Source organism: Mya arenaria, chromosome 9 (genome assembly GCF_026914265.1).
Source record: "Mya arenaria isolate MELC-2E11 chromosome 9, ASM2691426v1".
In the NCBI taxonomy this organism is placed as follows: domain Eukaryota; kingdom Metazoa; phylum Mollusca; class Bivalvia; order Myida; family Myidae; genus Mya; species Mya arenaria.
In genome coordinates this window covers 12,605,488-12,624,788 of record NC_069130.1, presented here as the reverse complement: position 1 = coordinate 12,624,788, position 19,301 = coordinate 12,605,488, and the positions used below count along the sequence as shown (strand labels likewise).

Sequence of the window (19,301 nt, the reverse complement as noted above, 5' to 3'; positions counted from 1 at the left end):
CATCATATTTCATATCGGCATCTAAATACAGCTCTGATGCAATAACTCCTAAAACTTAAATACATGTACTCGAAAAATTCCACTATTTCATATTAAATTCAGCATATATAGCTTCGTTGATCCTCCCGTCTATTGATATGCGGGTATTATTTCAGTGGCTTAGCTACATATATAGGCCTTGTAGGCTTGGGCCTACAACTTTTTTCTTTTTTTTTAAATGGTAAAATTTAAATACCCCCAAAATGCAGTAAAAACTAATAGCTACTCAAACACTGAACAACTCAAAAGTTTGCATTATTTGAACCAGTTTGGTGTTTAAACTACATGCAGGGTGTATTGCATGATTGTACTGTAAGCATTGCAAATATAATTATAATTAAGTGTGTGTAATGCACATATAAAAGTCACTAAACTCACAGAGAACCATCGGGCCTACAAGTTTTTTAGGTCTAGCTACGCCCCTGTAATTTGGACATGTTACATACGTGTACACAATATATTTTAGCATAGAATATAATATAATCATATATTATATAAAATACATTTTTTAACCTAAGAGTTTGAAGAGCTGTTTCTTAAAGATTGTTTAAGTGTTGGTGATTAAGAACGCATTAACATAACTAAATGGGCCACAGACTCCAATTACTCGTAAAGCCTTAAGTTCCTTATAACAGGATTTAGCTAAGCTCACTATTTTTGTTTGTTTTTTAATAATTTGCAATATATTAACTTCGTTAAGATAATAACAATAAACCATTTTTATTTATCAAAATTCAATTTTTGAGTTTATATTTTGGCTTTTTGAAATAAGCTTAAGAAGTTTCGAGAAATTTGTGCCTGGAGTGTGGCATATCATTGTCGAACCCTATTTAATACCAATGTTAAAGCAAATTTGAGAACCGTAGGATCATTTAGATGTACAGAGCGGAAACCGTTTTGGAAATAAAGGTCTCTACGGCATTGACCTATTGAACACACAATCAAAAAGAGTTCATCAACTTGTTGTGACCAATATTCCTACCTAATTTAAGGAAGTTGAGATCAACATTTGTTGGACCGTTTTCGACGTGACCGTAGACCTGAAAATAGGGTCATCTAGTAGTCATGATTATTAACCATACTGAGTTCGAGGACTACATAATTAAACATTCCGAATAAACTGGGCGGAAACCGTTTTCAAATTAAGGTTATAACATCCTTGACCTTTGACCCATAAACCAATGGGGACCATCTTTGACAATGACCATTTTTAAGACTACATGTCATTCACACCTGATTGATCGGAAACTGTTTCAGTCAATGTCATCACGACCTTACCTTTGACTTACAGTCCCTAATAACAATATAGTCATTAACCTGACCACGACAAATATGCAAACTATGTCTGAGAACTCTACAAAACGTCATTCACAATCTTTTGTTCTGAAACCGTTTTAGGCCACGACCTTGACCTTTGACATACCGGCCCAAAAACAATAGGGTTCATCTACAGTCATAACCAATATGTAAACAAAGTTTGAGTACTCTACAACAAGTCATTCACAAATTATTGGCCAGAATTTCTAGAAAAGGTCACATTGACCGTTGACCTACATTAACGGGATCATCTCTTGACAAAGGAGAAACAAATGTGGATACTAAATTTGAGGATTCTACAAAAAAAAATCATAAGAAATGATTGAAAACGAATGTGTGATGCCGACCACAACTGTATCATGTACAAAAACAACAGACAAAGTGACGCAAATATGTCTGCTATTTTTGCATGAGATGCAAGACCAGAGGAATGTACATAATACGTTACAACAGTAAGATTTTTAGTTTTTTAACTTTATTGTTAATACATCGGTTGTTAACAGGCATACATACAAGGAGCAACATTTTAGCAGCTAGACAGTGTATTATACACAGATGATCACATACATACAAGAGACAGAGTTAATATTTGTTCAATCAATTTAAAATATCTACTATTATGTTGTTAATTCTACATTGACTTTTAAAAAAGAAATACCCTATTTAAAACCTTTTCACTATTCAAACACAATAACAACTTAGTTGATCACTATACAAACCAAATTACAACTTTGTATTTCAATAAAATTAGTTTGGTTTTCAAGAAAAGAATTTTAAAGATTTAAACAAAAGTCAACACACTATATACACAGTTACACAATAAATATTTATACAAATTTGTAAAACATAAGAAAAGAAACATCAACGGTTGCCAAGGTTAACAGATATATCATTAACATGAACTCATACATAAAAAAGGCATATAATAAAACAAACTTAAGCCAAAAAATTAAACGTCTAAAAAGTTTTACATCCATAAAACTTCCAAAAGAATCCTCATATAAACAGTTTGAGATGCAATTTAGCATGATTTTTTTTCGAAAGCTTGAAAACTAAAGCTTTTGGTATGAAGCACAATTTTGTGTCGAAAGCTTGAAAATTAAGGCACTCTGATGGTGAGAAGATTGTCCAAGGATCGATGACGAGACACTGAAAACTCAGACTGACACACTGATAATGGACAACGCAATTGATGAGGTATTTGTTGGTTGTCATGGTGACAGCAGAACACAGAGAAGAAAGCACGAAAAGAGGTGGATATCTCTGAAAAATAGAAGGAATGAACTTTTATCATATGAAAGACTCATTTTCAAAACTAACTTTAATAATAATAGGATACACATTTTTTATATGAAAACTATGGTCGACAGCCAATTTGGCCCTGTCTTGTATGTTGTTCACTGGCTGATGTATGTCTGTAACAGAGAAAACCAAAAATTAAATTATGTGAGCAAATAATATACTTAAAGGGAAATTAACCAGTTTTTTTCTCTCCCAAAGTGATCATCACATAGCTTAGACACTAAACTATGGCCCTTCAGTCCTTTTGTATTGTTTGATAATAATAATATGGCATTTCGATACAATGCTTAGAGTTTTCTTGAAAAAAAAAACCCACATCATTATCAATATATTTTATTTCTTTTTTATATATATAATGATATTTTTCAAGTTAATTTCTTAGAATTATATTGAAATGTCATATTGATACTTTTCACCCCGATCGAAAAACTTCTCAGATTTCTCTAAAGTACACTTTCAAGACAAATCACACTGAGAATGTTTTTTCTCCTATAAATATTGTAAAATGAATACTTTGTTCTCATTGTTATAAGCATAAGTTGCATACTAAAAATTATGGCACAGTTCACCAGGCTCACAATTTATTTGGTAATAAATACAACAAAATTATTTTTTTTAATTAAATTTGCCTATTGACAAGTATTAGAAATCTGTACAAAAACAACTCCTAATGCCTCACTTCTGAAGGCAGTGAATGGAAAAATCCAGCTAATTCATTTGGACATCATAACTTCTTGCGATGACATGTGATTTGTCTTTAAAACATGTCTTATCTCAGAGACAGAGCTGAAGGATGCCATCTCACACAAAACCACAGATATATCTAACACTGACCCTTTTTAACAAGTTAAAACATTCCCTTTGAACAATAAAAATCCCCCACTAAAATACATCATTGTTCATTTTAATATAGGTTTTATTTTAAAACTATATCTCATTCTTTACACTTAACTTCAAATTCAAATTCTAAAAGCCCTGTTCATACATTATATCTCATATTTTAAAATAATTGCTTATTTGCTAAGAAAGCAATCGTTTAAATTTAAATCTGCTTTGAAATGGTCTCTTATGATTGTATAGAACAGAGCTCTAGAAAACAATAGTAGTTCCTCTTTACGCAAAATACCCACGTACCTTTGGGCCAGTAACTTTATTTCACAAATACTCCAGTTACCAATTGATACCAGAGGGGCTTAAAAAATAATATGCATGCTTCTGGTTTCATTTCTTTTTTATAAACAATTCTTTTTCATTATACTTTTCCAAAAGCTATAGGTTAAATTATTTATAACATCTCTACATTCATCGATACACTCAGTTTAGCATCGCTGATATCTATTAAATTCCTCAAGGCAATAAAAACATGTACAGATGGAGCAAAAAAATGAGGAAGGTCTGGAAACCAGAAACAAACATATTTTTCTTTTTTGCACTAAAATCAAAAATACATATTAAATTTTGAGAGTTGGCGCCAATGTCTGTACTAGCCAATTTGCATGCGCAAAATGATGAATAACCTACTAAATGAAACGCATAAATGACTTAATGGAATTTGGGCGGAGCATTTTTTACATTTATATCAGAATCTGTCCTGCGATCCCATTAGAGACACAAACATAAACACTAATAACATGTATGCTATATTCTTTTCAGTAAATATCAACACCCTGACAATTCTTAGAACAAAGGTTTTTCAGCACTAAAGCACACTTAACCTATTACTATAAGGTGTAAGAAACCATTAAAAATAATTTAGGAAATATAAAAATGGAACTCTATTTAGAAACGGATTTGAAAATAAGCTAAAACTTCGCTTACTGAAGGGAATATAATTTTGATAAAAATCTTTTTTTTTAAATCAAATCACCAAAAGGATCCTGGATGATGTCATATGTGACCCAAACTTGAAGTAGGACAAAGTCAATTCATTTTAAAATTAGCAAGCCATGTAAAGTAACAAAGAAGTCTATATATCCGGTGGAGTTGCAGGGGCTCTGAATTACCAGGGGGTTGAAATGACCTTACTTTGCTCTACATTGATTCCAAGTCAAACATATTCCAGTAAATCAAGTGACAAACTCTTATCAAACTGTTCATAAAATGAGAACATTTATAACAAATTTACAAAGAAAATGGAATATCATGTTATTAGTGTACATGATGATGGCAGAAATGTGATGAATGATCTGCTAACATCTTAAACATAATTTTATATTGCTATGTATACAAAATACTAAGAACAGAATCTCTACTTTAAAATGAAACTAAAAAGAATTTTGAGTATAAAGATCTATTATAAATAAAATACTATCTTTACTTTAAAACCATTTCAACAGAAAAAAATATTTCTTTAATCTGCATTATGCCCAATAGCTCCCAGTTACGGTATATTTTTTAAGCAATGTTAGACGTTCAGTGTTTCAAATACCAAAAATAAAAATAATCAGAAATAAAGAAGAGCACCGCACAGCATACGCCAACACTTGTCTGTTATTGATCTTGGTCGAAAAAGGGGCATAACTCTAGAACTTTTAAAGCCAGAGTAATGGGCCATGTGCATATTGCCTCTGGCAACATTTTATTTCAATGTCTTAAACGGTTTTGAGTCAGTCTCTGGCAGCACATGTGTGAAAGTCTTGAACATGCAGTTTTGAGTTAGTCTCAAGCAACACATGTGTACCAAGTTTCATTTGAACTTCTTGAACACTTTTGAGTTAGCCTCAAGCAACACATGTGTGTACTAACTTCCATTTGAATCCCTTGAACAGTTTTGAGTTAGCCTCAGGCAACACATGTGTGTACTAAATTCCATTTGAATCCCTTGAACAGTTTTGAGTTAGCCTCAGGCAACACATGTGTGTACTAAGTTCCATTTGAACGCCTTGAACAGTTTTGAGTTAGCCTCAGGCAACACATGTGTGTACTAAGTTCCATTTGAACTTCTTGAACAGTTTTGAGTTAGCCTCTGGCAACACATGTGTACCAAGTTTCATTTAAATGTCTTGAACATGCAGTTTTGAGTTAGTCTCTGGCAACACATGTGTACCAAGTTTCATTTAAATGTCTTGAACATGCAGTTTTGAGTTAGTCTCTGGCAACACATGTGTGTACTAAGTTCCATTTGAATCCCTTGAACAGTTTTGAGTTAGCCTCAGGCAACACATGTGTGTACTAAGTTCCATTTGAACTTCTTGAACAGTTTTGAGTTGGCCTCAGGCAACAAATATGTACCATGATTCATTTGAACTTCTTGAACTGTTTTGAGTTAGCCTCTGGCAACACATGTGTACCAAGTTTCATTTAAATGTCTTGAACATGCAGTTTTGAGTTAGTCTCTGGCAACACATGTGTACCAAGTTTCATTTGAACATCTTAAACAGTTTTAAGTAATGGCAGTTTTTGCAGAACGTTAACAACAATGACACCAAGGCTACACCAATATCTCGACTTTTTCTTCGTAAAACAGACGAGCTAAAAATAAATCAAAAGCTAAGCTACTGAAAAGAAATAAAAACAATATCAATGCCAAAGTTAAACGATCACAGTTAATTAAAAACCACTAAAGTTAATATCATTTTAGACAATTTTACTCACAATTTAACATTTTTAACTGATTAGTACGAGTTTTATGTATTAAAATGAAACAACATGTTTTCCAGATCAAAGAAAACAATCATAAACATGTTATTCATTTAGAAAATCTACAGTTAAAGTATTTAATGTTTTAGTTCTTTAAACAACTAATCAAGAACGATAAAGTGAGAAAGTGTGTGTTTATTCATTTCTGAATACTAAAAACAGAGCATTTGATATTTTGGTGCAAAGAAGTGCTGGCACATAATACAGGAGTGAAATGTGCAGTATACATTGCTGTCTGAAACCAGAAAAGAGTAATTATACATTGTACAAAAGATTTAAGAAATTTCCTACGCAGGCAGAGAAATGAGGTATATAGAGAACTTCTTTTAAATAATTAACTTTTTAGTACTATATGAAAGTCTCCAAAACCCGTTTTTGAAGTCATTCTGATAACTTAAGACATTCTGATACAATAAATGATAATGCTTTTGTCAGACGAAGGGGCTTTGACAGTAGGGACTGACAAAGGTTTTAGAAAAGTGGATTTCGGTGTCCGGTAGTAGAGTTTTCTATATAAAAAATGAGTGACTCACTGTCGTGGAAAAATTGGACAAGGCTATCAAAGTCAAACCTTCAGATGTTCCCCCAACAGTCGTTAGATGGAATTATAGTCTAATGATTAACCCATGACAGTAATATTCATAGATCTTTTGTGGGGCATGGGGCAATCGTAGGACTATTGCAGAAAATACCCATGATTCTGAGAGCCTGACATAATCAGAAATTGGTAGGTCTATTGTAACAGATTTATGGGACTTTGTAGGGCATGTATGACAGACCTATAGAATGGATCTGGTGTCAAGAATTACCCCAAAGCAGAATGTTCAAAACTCTACAATAGTAGACACAAAACAGCTAAATTACATACTGTCCTAAGAATTTGCCCAATTTTCCATCATAGACCTGTTGTGCAATATATGTAAAAAGGTGCTTTACATTAGAAAAAAATCATGGTTGATTTAAAGTGTTTTGTTGAATTTCAGTTTCAAATGAGTTATTTCATTGTATTACAGGTAAGGAGAAATAACTCCAGACAACAAATCTCTTTATACCTCACTAAGCAATGTGCACATTATTCGCCATGCGTCCATCTCTACTACAACATATATCAAGAAAAACACACTCCAGCATGGTTTGAAAGAGTTTCTTATAAGCTTTTCATGTCTTTACAAATGACCATTTTAAAGTAAAGTGTTCTGGCACTTGGTACCATCAACCCTACGGTAGAATGTAACATTCTAATTACGTAAACCCCCCAAAAATGGGTATTTCTTTAATGCGCAAATTCAAATACTCTATAGAAGTAAGAAAAATGTTGGTACTTTTAATTAAGTATTGTTAATGCATCACAACTTCAATGAACTAAATTCAGGTGAGCCAATGCAACAGCAAAAGTTTCACTGAAATTGTAATACATAAATAACAATGATGTTAAGTAAACAATGAATGACAGTGAAAATGACATCATATTTTAAAACATAACCACTGCAGACATAAAGGTATTATTTTGAGAATTTTTGTATTATGAAGCTTAAAGCTTAGAATCTAAGATTTAAAAAGCCAAACATGTAAACATGTGGGTCACTCAATATATTTCTGCAGAGAAAAAGCTATGACACAATGTCAAAACCCATGCTGGAGTGTTGTGCGGGCGCAGCATTTTGACCACACCAACGCTGTATACTTACATGCAAACGCATAAAATGTTTTCAGGCTTAAATCAATATCCTCCTGTAAAGTACGTATCTGCCTGATTAACGATATAGTCAGAATATACTTTATTTAGTTCTAAAAGGTCCTCCTGCAAAAGAACAACACGACAGCGTGAGGACTTTACTTATATTTAAAATGCATCTCTTTCTCAAATGGACTACTCAAAGTTCACATTCATTTTAAGGCAAAGCCGGCTAAGATAGAGTGATAGGGTTTCCTTTTTCCTTTCATTATTCTTTTTTTACATAGCAAATGAAAATAGCGTATGCATAGTGGTCACTGTTAGATGCACAAGTTCTATGACATGAGGCCCTGATAAAAATGTGTTTAAAAGTCATTGGCAAAAAGCTGTGATTATTGATTATTAAAAAGATATCTGTTTAAAGCATCTATGAGGGCCGCAGATATTTGTATGAGTGATGGGTGAAAAACAATTCGAACACTGATTCCTGTAACAACAGGCATCGTCATCTTTAAATACTCACTTTTAAAAGCATAACTGACAATTAAGATTAAACATGACTAAATCATATCTAAATTTCATAGCTAAAGATTAAAATTTTCAATATCAATGTCAACCTTGCCATCAATTTTTTTAAAAAGCTACTCTGGCAGTATTTTTTCCATTCAAAATCTTCCATCTTTTATGCACGTTTGCAAGATTAATAATAACTTTCCTTTCAACTATGACCATTCCATTTGAAAAAGACGATGCTAAATGCAGAAAATATTGAAATAAGATTAAGAATAGTTTACATAACTTGCTTTGGAACAATTTTCATTACATGTATTTGAAATCTTATGTAACACAAAGTAATCAACAACATGTTAAACATATATATTGTATATATGTAGTTATTTATAATACATATTTGTGAAACAATTAAGTTGGCATGCATCACCAGGTTTACATATATGATATAAATACTAAATATTTGCATGTATGATAATGTCATTATTATACATGTCTGATATTAATACATGATGTTATAAGGTTATGCATATGACATTAATGCCACAATGTAAATAAATCTATAAAAAAAAGACATATGGCCTTGACCTGACTCTCTTTTTTTAATTTGTTTGGGCATTGATGTCTGTTAATACCACAAGACTGCATCTCAAAGCCAGTGCAAGACACAATCATAGGCAATGTGCTAGCCTAATATTATAAAGAACTTTATTAATTAATTTTTACATTAATAAAATGATTAATTTTGGTAGATGAATAGAGCAGACAGATAAACAAACAGATAGGATAGCTGTTAGTTGTTAATCATAAGTGCCATTTTTTTATCATTTTCCCAGATTTCCATAAACTCAGTAGGGAAAAAAGGTGTTTTGCGCTAGTTTTTTTTATATTTTTGAAATGATGTCTTGTGTATGCGCTGTAATAAGTATGATTCATGACAGTGATGGCCATTGGCTTGGAAGTATTAAGGTGACAAGAGTTACAGGAAGAAATGGGCATTCAGCATTATCTGTAGGCACGAGACTTTTACCATCAACTTCCAACCAAAATTTTCACATCATTTCTTGGTCTGACATTTTTTGCAGGAAACATCCTTGAAACAGAGCGGCATACATAAAGATGTATAATTGGTCATGCACAGGGATTGTTTATTTGAGTTACAGGTAAACATAAGGCTGCGGGTATATAACATGCCATCCATGTCACCTTCTCTCATCACCTTGGCAACCGTTGTCGTGGCAATGTTATTCTTCTTGGCTATCTGGTCCGTAAGCCTGAAGCCTCAACATTTCTGGGAGGGGCTTATCAGCAGAAAGTTCTTCATACAATTTGTAGCGTTGGTCAAAAGAGCGCTGGTCTGTATGCCTCTCATATTTACTGCACAGCAGGATTTTGGGCTAAAAAGTTTCAGGTGAGGGGGAGAATGATATATGATGATAATGAGGTGATGTATACATGTTTGTACAGAATATTGTTTCCACTCTCATTACCTTCTTATTGTAAGCATCAACTTTGTCTTTCCAGGAGCGGCGATCTAGGTTTGCCTCATACTTATTTGCAACAAGAATTTTTGGCTGAAAATTTAAAGTTAGTTCACAAAATGTCATCTGTTTCAAATTTACAAGTACCGGTTTAACAATTTATATCCATTTAATTCCTTTAAAACATATTTACTTTCCAGCATTAGATTTGTTTTTTGGGAAAATATCAGGTTCCATTTAGATTGGAAGGGTTTATAGCCAACTGTAAGAGATGTACAAAATTATAATGATGCAAAGTTGTCCTATCCATCCATAGCATATTTTTTCCCTTGCAAGTTTTTATGAATAATTTCACAGATGACCTCGTAGGTAATGAAACAACTTGTCACTATGTTGAATAAAAAGTCAAATGGAAAGTTGGTTATCTATTTGCTTATACAAACTCTTCATGTAGAGATCAAGCATAAAACGTTTAAAAAGTTACATTTGCAGTAAAATTTTCAAATCTTATAAAACATAAGAAAATAAATAGCATTATTTCCATCAAAATTAACCAGTTGATTAAAAGGTAAACAATACATTCTTAAATTAGAGAGAAAAATAATGTAATACATGAGCCATGTGCATCCAATCATAATCTGATCTTCTTTCACAAAAATTGACTTGAATAACTTACTGGTGCGTTTCCAAATCTGTCATTCATTCTGTCATATCTGAAAGAGAAGATTGATCTCAATAAAATGTCAGGTAAATCAAGACAATTATAATAATACTTGTGGTTTTGCAATTATAATGTAATACTTTCATACATCTTTTTGTACTTGTGATGCCACATTTTTCTGTACAATAATGCACACATGATGCAGAGCAAATGCCAACACATGTATGCTGATAGTCATAGGGCATAAATCAGCTTTGATGTGCATTGTCTCTGGAAACATGTGTACCAAATTTCATTTGAATATCTTGAATGGCTATGATCAAGGTTAAAGCTTTTGCACATTAAAAATACCTGAACTTATTTCTAAAAACAAACAACGTTAAAATCTAGCTTTTACTTACGAGTCATCCACCTGAACACTTGCAAGGCCCCTCTTCTTCCTGAAAGAAAAACATGGGAATCATGTTATTATTGTACATGTAAGTTTTACCCTTTACTGACAGTATATGTCACAGGGTGAAAATTGTGCAGCCTGATGGGGTTTCCAACCCAGGAACCTTGCCTACAGGCAAGTGCTCTACTGAATGACCTACGTGACTGCTTACACACCTTCTCACAACCTGTATAGGTATTGTTACCGTGACATATATTTTACTATAATATATATAAAAATATAATAGAGGTCATTTATACCATAAACTGTACTTCACGATTATATTCAATTGACTGAAAATTAACTCACAGACACATTTTGTTTAAACGTATGAACTTGTTTGCCAAGACAGCTGAATCAGAATGCTGATATGAGTTATGAGTCTCTCTCATGTCAGTTTTCCAGGAGAGTAACCAGTACTGGTGTCCCTTTTTGTCTTGAAATGTACCCTTTGTGGGGATCAAACCCACAACCTCTTAGGTGAGACGCTGACAACAATATACCACTAGACCACTCTCACCCTACCTAGAACACACTTGTTGCATGAAAGGTTTTCTTTAAGGCACATTAACAAATATTCTAATAAACTTACGTTTTGCTCATGGCACGTGCTCTTTCTTGAAGCTCCACAATCTGAAGGAACAGGAAACATTGAAATATTTTGATATTTTCTTCTAAACCAATAAGCAAAGTTATGAATCAGAGGGCATGAGCACCACAAGTGTATGCTAATATCTGCTTATTGTCACCAGTTACATGTGAATTTAGTCCATTTGAATGGTTTTGAGTTATGGGGAAGGTTTTTCAAATGACCCCAAAGCCCACTTCACTGAAGCTATGACAATATGATATTCTTAAATTAAACGACAACTCACCGTTTAAACTCTTATTAAATATATTCAGTTAAAATATTTATTGAAATACTGAAATGATATGCGATATTTACAACATCATTTGAGCTCCTTAATTGTGAAAATGCAAAAAAATACAAAAATTAGGAAAAATATACATAATTATACTTTTCTTTAATTTGAGTATGAAAATGTTAAGAATTTAAATCGCCTTAAGTCAGGAAAGAAATGACTTAAAATGTTTTACAAATACCAATGAAAAGTTAGTTATCACATAGAGAACAGATAGAAGTATTGTCCATAATGGAGCCATAATTAATTTGTACAAATCAAACCTAAAGTTGCACTCACGTCATACTGCTGTCTCTTGTACCTCTCCATCATGTTGTACATGTTGCTGACAACATTCCAAATCTGGTCATGCAGCTCCTTGGCCTTCTCCTTGAGCTGCTCCTGGTTCAGGGAACCAATGTCCGGAAGGGGGCCCATCCGCTTGGACAGCTCAGCCTTCTTTTCGCGTTCAAGGTCTTCCTTAGTCTTCTGAGGAGCCTTCTTCTCAGTGTCCTGAAAAGATCATATCATACAGTTACCATCATTTTTATTAATGTTAGATTCCTAATTGCCGTCTGTGGTGAAATTGTATACAGCTCAAGGATTTGATGTGATAAGAGCCACATATTCAACTGAGAAAATCAATTCAGAATATGGTTCAGACTATTTATACTTCAGGATTCCACCAACCTCTTCTGAGGAGCCACCACCTTCCTTCTTCACAATGGTAAAGTTGGGAGTCTTGGGTCCTTTCCTTTTCTCTGCCTCCTGACGGCGACGCTCCTTCTCCCGACGACGCTTCTCCTCTTCCTCAGTCTTACGACGCTTACGCTCCTCCTGAAAATATTAATTTTAAAATTCATCATTTTTTTTCATGGTGAATACCATCAGCATGGAGTCTTTGGTCCCTTCCTCTTCTCAGCCTACATACACCGACGATCTTACTCATTACAATGCTTCTCCTTTTCTTCATCCTTACAATGCTTACGCACCTCCAAAATAATGAAAGAATTATCTGTAAGGTGAAATATTATCAGCATGGCGTCTAGGGTCCCTTCTTTTCGCTCAGGAGATGATTATCAGCATAACAGTCTATGATCCAATCATGTAAACTTCTTCCATGAACTTTCACCCAACAATCCAAATCCACATTCCCTGCCTACCCTCCTAATATTAACAGACATCATCCATATAAATGTATAAAAATTAATTGATATTTCTTTATGAATGCTATCAGCATAATTTAATTTGAAAATATTGCAGTGATTTGAATTTGATGAGTAGGTCCCTTGGTTTGAAACCAGCTAGATATGCATTGCCAAATCCAGTCATTTGCATTTTTTAAAATTTGAGGTTCAAAATTATGTTTTTAATGTGATTTTGCAATGATTCAATGTTAAGTGTTCTTGTTTGACATCTGAATTAAAAATATCATTGTGAATTCCTAATCAAACACCTATTCATTAAATTACAGATATCATAACCAAGTTTTCATAAAAATCTTTGAAGAATCCATAACTACCGGTAAGTTGAAGAGATAATCTAAGAAACTTTTAACAATCTATCATGAAAATGCATACGTATTTCTTTCATTCTTTTTACATTTTTTTATTTAACAAAAATGATATATATATTGGGATTCACAAAACAGGCTTACAGTTATCATTGATGTGAATAAGTGTTAGGAATGGGACCAAAGTTTACTATAGATTATCGGAGATTGAAAACCTATAGATTATCGATTAATGAAAAATATGTTCATGCTTGTACAAACAATTGGTAAAATAGCCCAAAAGAAAAAAGATATACTTTCAATCATTTCAATAATTGATAATGACAAAATTTCTATTGATATTCTTCCATGTTGACCTTGTCGATCAATTTGTGATCATTAATCCACCATCAGAACAACACTAATGTGAACATCCCCTCTGTGTTCTCTGTCAATATCGCATGTCCCGTGTTGTTACTCCATTCCCATATAAAGCCTACATTAACAGGGAAGTCAAAGACACTTACCTCCTCAACCTTCCTGCGTGCCTCTTCTTCACGTCGCTGTTCTGCCATCCTCTTCTCCTCCTCCACACGTTCCAACTGACGCTCAGCCTGCAACACAACATATTGTGTAATTTTCGGTAAGTTTATTTTTATTTATTTTATCTCCATTGTGACAAAAGCTTATAGATACACACTAGAGTCTAATTCCTTCACAGAAGCCAGTACTGGTCTCCATTTTGAGAGGCCATGAGGACATCCCGTTGATGGGTATCAAACCCACAACCTCTAATGAAATGGCGGAAACCTGAACCACTAGACCACTCTTACCCTCTTGTGTATATTTGCAACGCTTTCAACAAAAAGAGCATGAAATTACTAAATGTTACACGAATATTAATTGTCATTACCAATAGAACATATATATATATACTATAAGAAAGTCTCAAGTAAGTCTTAGTGTGGTTTAAATATACATGTAGCTGTGCTGATGTAGACAGTTGTAATATCCCTTTCCCAAAAGTAAGAAAAACGAACTCATGAGGCTGGACCCCTGTCTACAACAAGCCTTAGATAGTTTCTCACAGCCTGGGAGGGGTAGGGACCCTTTCCAAAAGCCCTATAGTGGCAAGGAGTGAATGCCAACGCTCATCTGTTGTTGTTTTTGCAGTAAAACAAGGGGCATAACTCCAAGTCAGAGTTATTCCCCTTTATGTACATCTGCCTATTTTGTCATTAGCAATTTCTGTGTCCCAAGATTAGATATCTTGAATTGTTTTCAAGTTGTGGCAAAGGTTTAAGCTTTTGACCAAAGATGAAACTGCTGCTGCAGACAATGACACCAAGGTTAAGACAATACCTTGCCCTTTTTTTGCAAAAATCAGAGAAGCTATATACAACAGATAAGACCCCACTCTTCCAGTCTGTGAAAAAAGCCCCTGCCCCAAGCTCTAGAAAAAACCCATAGGCTATCCATATATGTACCCTTTTCTTCTTGAGCTCCGCTATGTCCTGTGCCTCGCGTTCCTTCTCGGCCTTCCTCATCTCGGTGTATTCCTTCATATCATCTTCCAGCTTATGCTCCTTACGCTGCTGCAAATCCTCAAACGAGGGCAGCGTCTCCTCATAAGTACTGGAATAAGATGGGGGGGGGGGGGGGATAAAAATACTGATTTTATAAGGGACTATATTCTATGTATCCATCATGCTCCTTAATTGCTGCAACTCCTTAAACGCCTGCATGCCCTTGTGTATATTATATATAATATGTAAAGAAAAAAGGTTTCAACAACTACTGGGTCTTATCAACACTGGAAGGCACTTTCAAAATTTAGGAAACACACTATTCTACAAACATCAGTATGAAAAGGTATAAAACATTTTGAACACATTTTCAATAACAGGACCAATTATTTTTGTTTTTAATCATATTGAATAATACGGCATAATGAACACCCATTTTATAAGATATCAGACCCTCATTAAATCTATTTCTGCAGAAACGAAACTACAGCTGATTAAATATAGAATAAATCACATAAACTGCACGTCTCTTTGAGAAAAAATTGTAGAATCTAGGCAAAGAAATAATATCCTATACGTAATATTGAACAAAGCAACAACAACATCGCCTGGTTCAGAATTAAAATGGACTGAAGCCCTAGAAGAAAATGTTGAGTGGAAAAAAAAAAATACTGTAATATATACACATCTACAATAGATACTACGTTACGTAGCTTTTATTACAAATTTCTTTTAAGAACAATACCAGCCAACAAACTGCTTTTTAAATTAAAATTTGTTGATTGTAGTTAATGTACATTCTGTAATTCATGTATTGAATCTATTAAATTGAGAGTGTTACGAAACACAACAATTATGGAATAAATTAACCATTTTCATAGCTTCAACAACAATCAATACAAGAGGGCCATGATGGCCCTACATCGCTCACCTGTAAATCAGTCTAAACTGTTGTGTTAACAAGGTTTTTCCATATTTGGGCTCTGTGACCTAGTTTTTGACCCCAGATGACCCATATTCAAACTTGAGCTAGAAATCCCTTTCTGACAAATTTCCATGATATTAGGGCTGAAAATGTTACCTCTAGAGTGTTAACAAGGTTTGCCCATATTTGGGCTTTGCGACTTAGGTTTTTCCATGTTTGGGCTCTGTGACCTAGTTTTTGACCACAGATGACCCATATACGAATCTGAGCTAGAAATCAACGAAACAACCTTTCTGACAAATTTCCAGGATATTTGGGCTGAAAATGTTACCTCTAGAGTGCTATCAAGGTTTTCCATATTTGGGCTCTGTGACCTAGTTTTTGACCCTAGATGACCCATATTTGAATTTGAGCTAGAAATCATCGAAACAACCTTTCTGACAAATTTCCATGTTACTTGGGCTGAAAATGTTACCTCTAGAGTGTTAACAAGATTTTTCTATTTTTGGGTCATGTGACCTAGTTTTACAATCCAGATGACCCATATTTGAACTCTTAGGAGTAATTACTGGGACCAACATCCTGACCAAGTTTCATGACAATAGAGGCAAAAGTGTGACCAATAGAGTGTGGAGGGACGACGCACGACAGACAACGGACGACAGACATTCATCGATCCTAAAAGCTCACCCTCAGCCTACGGCTAAGGTGAGCTAATAATTATAGGTAAATGTGAAGCTCTATTGGGAACAGTGACAAAAAAAACAAATGCAACAACATCTGCAACTTTCTCATTATTCTAATGAAATTTTACATACATTCTAATTCAACCAAGTATAATAATAGAACACTATCCTTTGATGCATACTTGATGTTTTTAAAATTAAGGATTAAAATAGAAGAACAAATAACGTTGAACAACAATAAACTTGAAACCCACAATAAAAAATGGGAAATAAACTTACAATATAACTTAATAATAAAAGACACAATTAGCGATACAAAGAAATCGTAGGACTTACGATAGGATATATAAGCTAATACATGGGACATCGATTGTATAAACATCATACGATCGGGTGTGTATGCATGTGTATGTGTGCGTGTGTGTGTGTGTGAGCACTGGCATGTTCGTGTGCATGTGCGTGTGCCAGCATTATTGTTTCTGAATGTATGTATATATATATCCTTTGTTTCTGAATGTATGTATATATATATATCCTATCAAAATGCACAGATTTGTTGTGTAGGTTGAGAATTTAAAACTGTATGCTGATATATATCTATGTGAAAAATAAATGAGAAAAAACAAACACTGGAAGGCATGGGAGAACATTCAGAGCCTCAGACAACAAAAAGTGTTCTCATCCTCCAGCTAACCATCCTTATGCTGCAGCAACTCATGTCTCCTCAACTAGATCTGGAGTAGATTTTGTTTCCGGAATAAGCTCAAGTGCATTTTTCACTAAAATTATCTTCAAGGGAAAAGAAACTTGATTTTATGTGATGGTACACTCACTGGTTTCATATCATTAAATTGACAACATTCTTAATGTCTTGACACCTTTCAATCTGCTATTTAGGTCTTTATTTAATAAATGTTAACAAATATAATGTCCAGAACAGAGCAATGCTGCTTTAAACCAAATACATGATCTCCTCAAGTCCATTATCATAAGTTTTGTTATCAGAGCTACAACTTGGAATGAAGATAATATCAATAGAAGGGGATGGTTAACTAATATTCATAATTAATTGCATATAATCCTGTCTATGAGCATTTTGCAAACATGTGTTAATGATTAGTACTGGTGAGTGACTGACTCTTTGGTAAATGAATGAAATAAAAAAAATACAGTAGCTTTATTACTTACTGTTCTTCTGTGTCTGACATTCTTGGGACCTGAAATACAATGCAAGTACATGTAGTAATGTAAATAAAATGTAAGCAATCCCAAATATACATATTTGCATTATAGGATGTTAACAAAAAAAACAGATGCCATCCAAATCAAGATTTTTATTAAAATAGTAATAAAGCTTAAATATGATAATTTTCTATAGTAAAAATAACACTACTAAGTATGTAAGTTATACAGATGAATCATCGTAATTGTAATAAAAAAAATTAAATGCAGTTTATATTTCTCCCAGATATCATTGTTGAAAATATGGTAGGTCTCGGACGGTCATATTTTCTAGCATTGTTGAGTAAATGCAACAAACAAGGTAAGCCAGACATCACCCCATTTGTACACCTACTTCTAACCGTGTAAAACAAAGATTTACTATCTAATTTCAGCTCATTCTGTATGTTTGTTACTAATAAAAGCTGAAGTTCACTTTTTAAAAAAAACACATCAGATATCTCAACAAATCTGGGCTGGTATTCATAAAACACCTTAAGTCATTTCCTAACTTGTGTCATTTTCTACTGGTCATATGATATAACTGAATACTATCTGAAATACTTCATTTTCATTAAATATATCTATGTAAAATACACACTTTCATGTTGAAAACACTTGTATTTTTCTTAAAATTTGGCAATGAATACTTTTGGAAATTGACTTTAGTTATTTAAGAAATGACTTAAGATATTTTATGAATATAAGCTCAGAAAGGTATCTCAAAAATTCTACATGTAACTGAACTATGCATTCCTTTAGGTAATTGGTGGAAACCAAATCATGAATGCATGGTTCAGCAAGATGACATGATCAAAACAGTAGAAAAGAGATGGGGGAAGTCATCTCGGTGCAATTTTTCGTGAGTATGGTAATAAATTATTTTTTTCTGTATTAGTAGATACTTGAACGGTGTTTGAATGAGATTTTTTTGCTCATATTTTGTTCTTGGAATGGCTTTTTTCCACCCTTTAGACAAGTATACATAGCTACTAGTATCAGTTTCACATTTTTATATTGCATTAATAATAAATTATAAGTTTGTGGATTAATCATAAAAACTATAATAAATATTAACATCATACTTCCAAAATTAGAGTCAATGTGGTCAAACATGAAGTTAATTGTATTTGTTCTTATGTGATCTTATTTGCATGCATGTTTACACAGAAATGGCCTTGACCTATAACTACATCTCCATACATACATGTCAAAATGTTCTAGAATGGCTTATCAGCAAATTGAATTTCTGTAGAAAATAACTGTTCCATATGAAACGCACGAGAAAAGTTAATTGCTGAAACAACATTTTATATTAGAGTAAGATTTAAAACAATAAATTTCAACATACCTGCACTGGTTTGGCGAAAAGTCTCGAATTATTATATTTCCGTTTAGCTGCGTTGGAGAAGGAATCAGAAGGCGTACGTGTTTGCTAGGATCTCTAATTAGTGAAAAAGTAGACTCTTCCAGTCAATGGCAATTTTTACCA

The 19,301-nt window shown here is 33.4% G+C and overlaps 1 protein-coding gene across 3 annotated transcripts; it reads right to left on the bottom strand.

Annotated features, from left to right (window-relative positions):
* Positions 1 to 1,812: 1,812 nt before the first annotated feature.
* LOC128246951 (troponin T, skeletal muscle-like) lies at positions 1,813 to 19,290 on the bottom strand. Of its 3 annotated transcripts, none has more exons than XR_008263396.1 (12): positions 19,161 to 19,290; positions 17,777 to 17,805; positions 14,939 to 15,086; positions 13,979 to 14,065; positions 12,650 to 12,796; positions 12,260 to 12,472; positions 11,650 to 11,690; positions 11,026 to 11,064; positions 10,640 to 10,676; positions 9,702 to 9,879; positions 7,986 to 8,028; positions 1,813 to 2,619 (listed from the first exon to the last, which is right to left on the bottom strand). XR_008263396.1 is itself a non-coding variant. In XM_052965530.1 (12 exons), the coding sequence occupies exons 2-11, from the start codon at positions 17,794 to 17,796 to the stop codon at positions 8,018 to 8,020; spliced, it is 897 nt and encodes a 298-aa protein (XP_052821490.1). In that variant the 5' UTR covers positions 17,797 to 17,805; positions 19,161 to 19,290; the 3' UTR covers positions 1,813 to 2,619; positions 7,986 to 8,017. The 3 variants fall into 3 exon arrangements, 2 of the variants coding, with proteins under 2 accessions (XP_052821490.1, XP_052821491.1); XM_052965530.1 differs by lacking the exon at positions 9,702 to 9,879 and adding an exon at positions 9,973 to 10,056 and having other exon boundaries at positions 7,986 to 8,098; XM_052965531.1 differs by lacking the exon at positions 9,702 to 9,879 and adding an exon at positions 9,973 to 10,056.
* Positions 19,291 to 19,301: the final 11 nt, after the last annotated feature.

Excerpts from the sequence above, each read along its gene's own strand:
- LOC128246951 (XM_052965530.1), bottom strand. The coding sequence starts at position 17,796 with ATGTCAGACACAGAAGAACA. Across the intron at positions 11,691-12,259 it reads ACAAGAGACAGCAGTATGAC|ATTGTGGAGCTTCAAGAAAG; the intron begins GTGAGTGCAACT and ends CTGTTCCTTCAG. Across the intron at positions 8,099-9,972 it reads TTGATGCTTACAATAAGAAG|GAGGACCTTTTAGAACTAAA; the intron begins GTAATGAGAGTG and ends GTTCTTTTGCAG.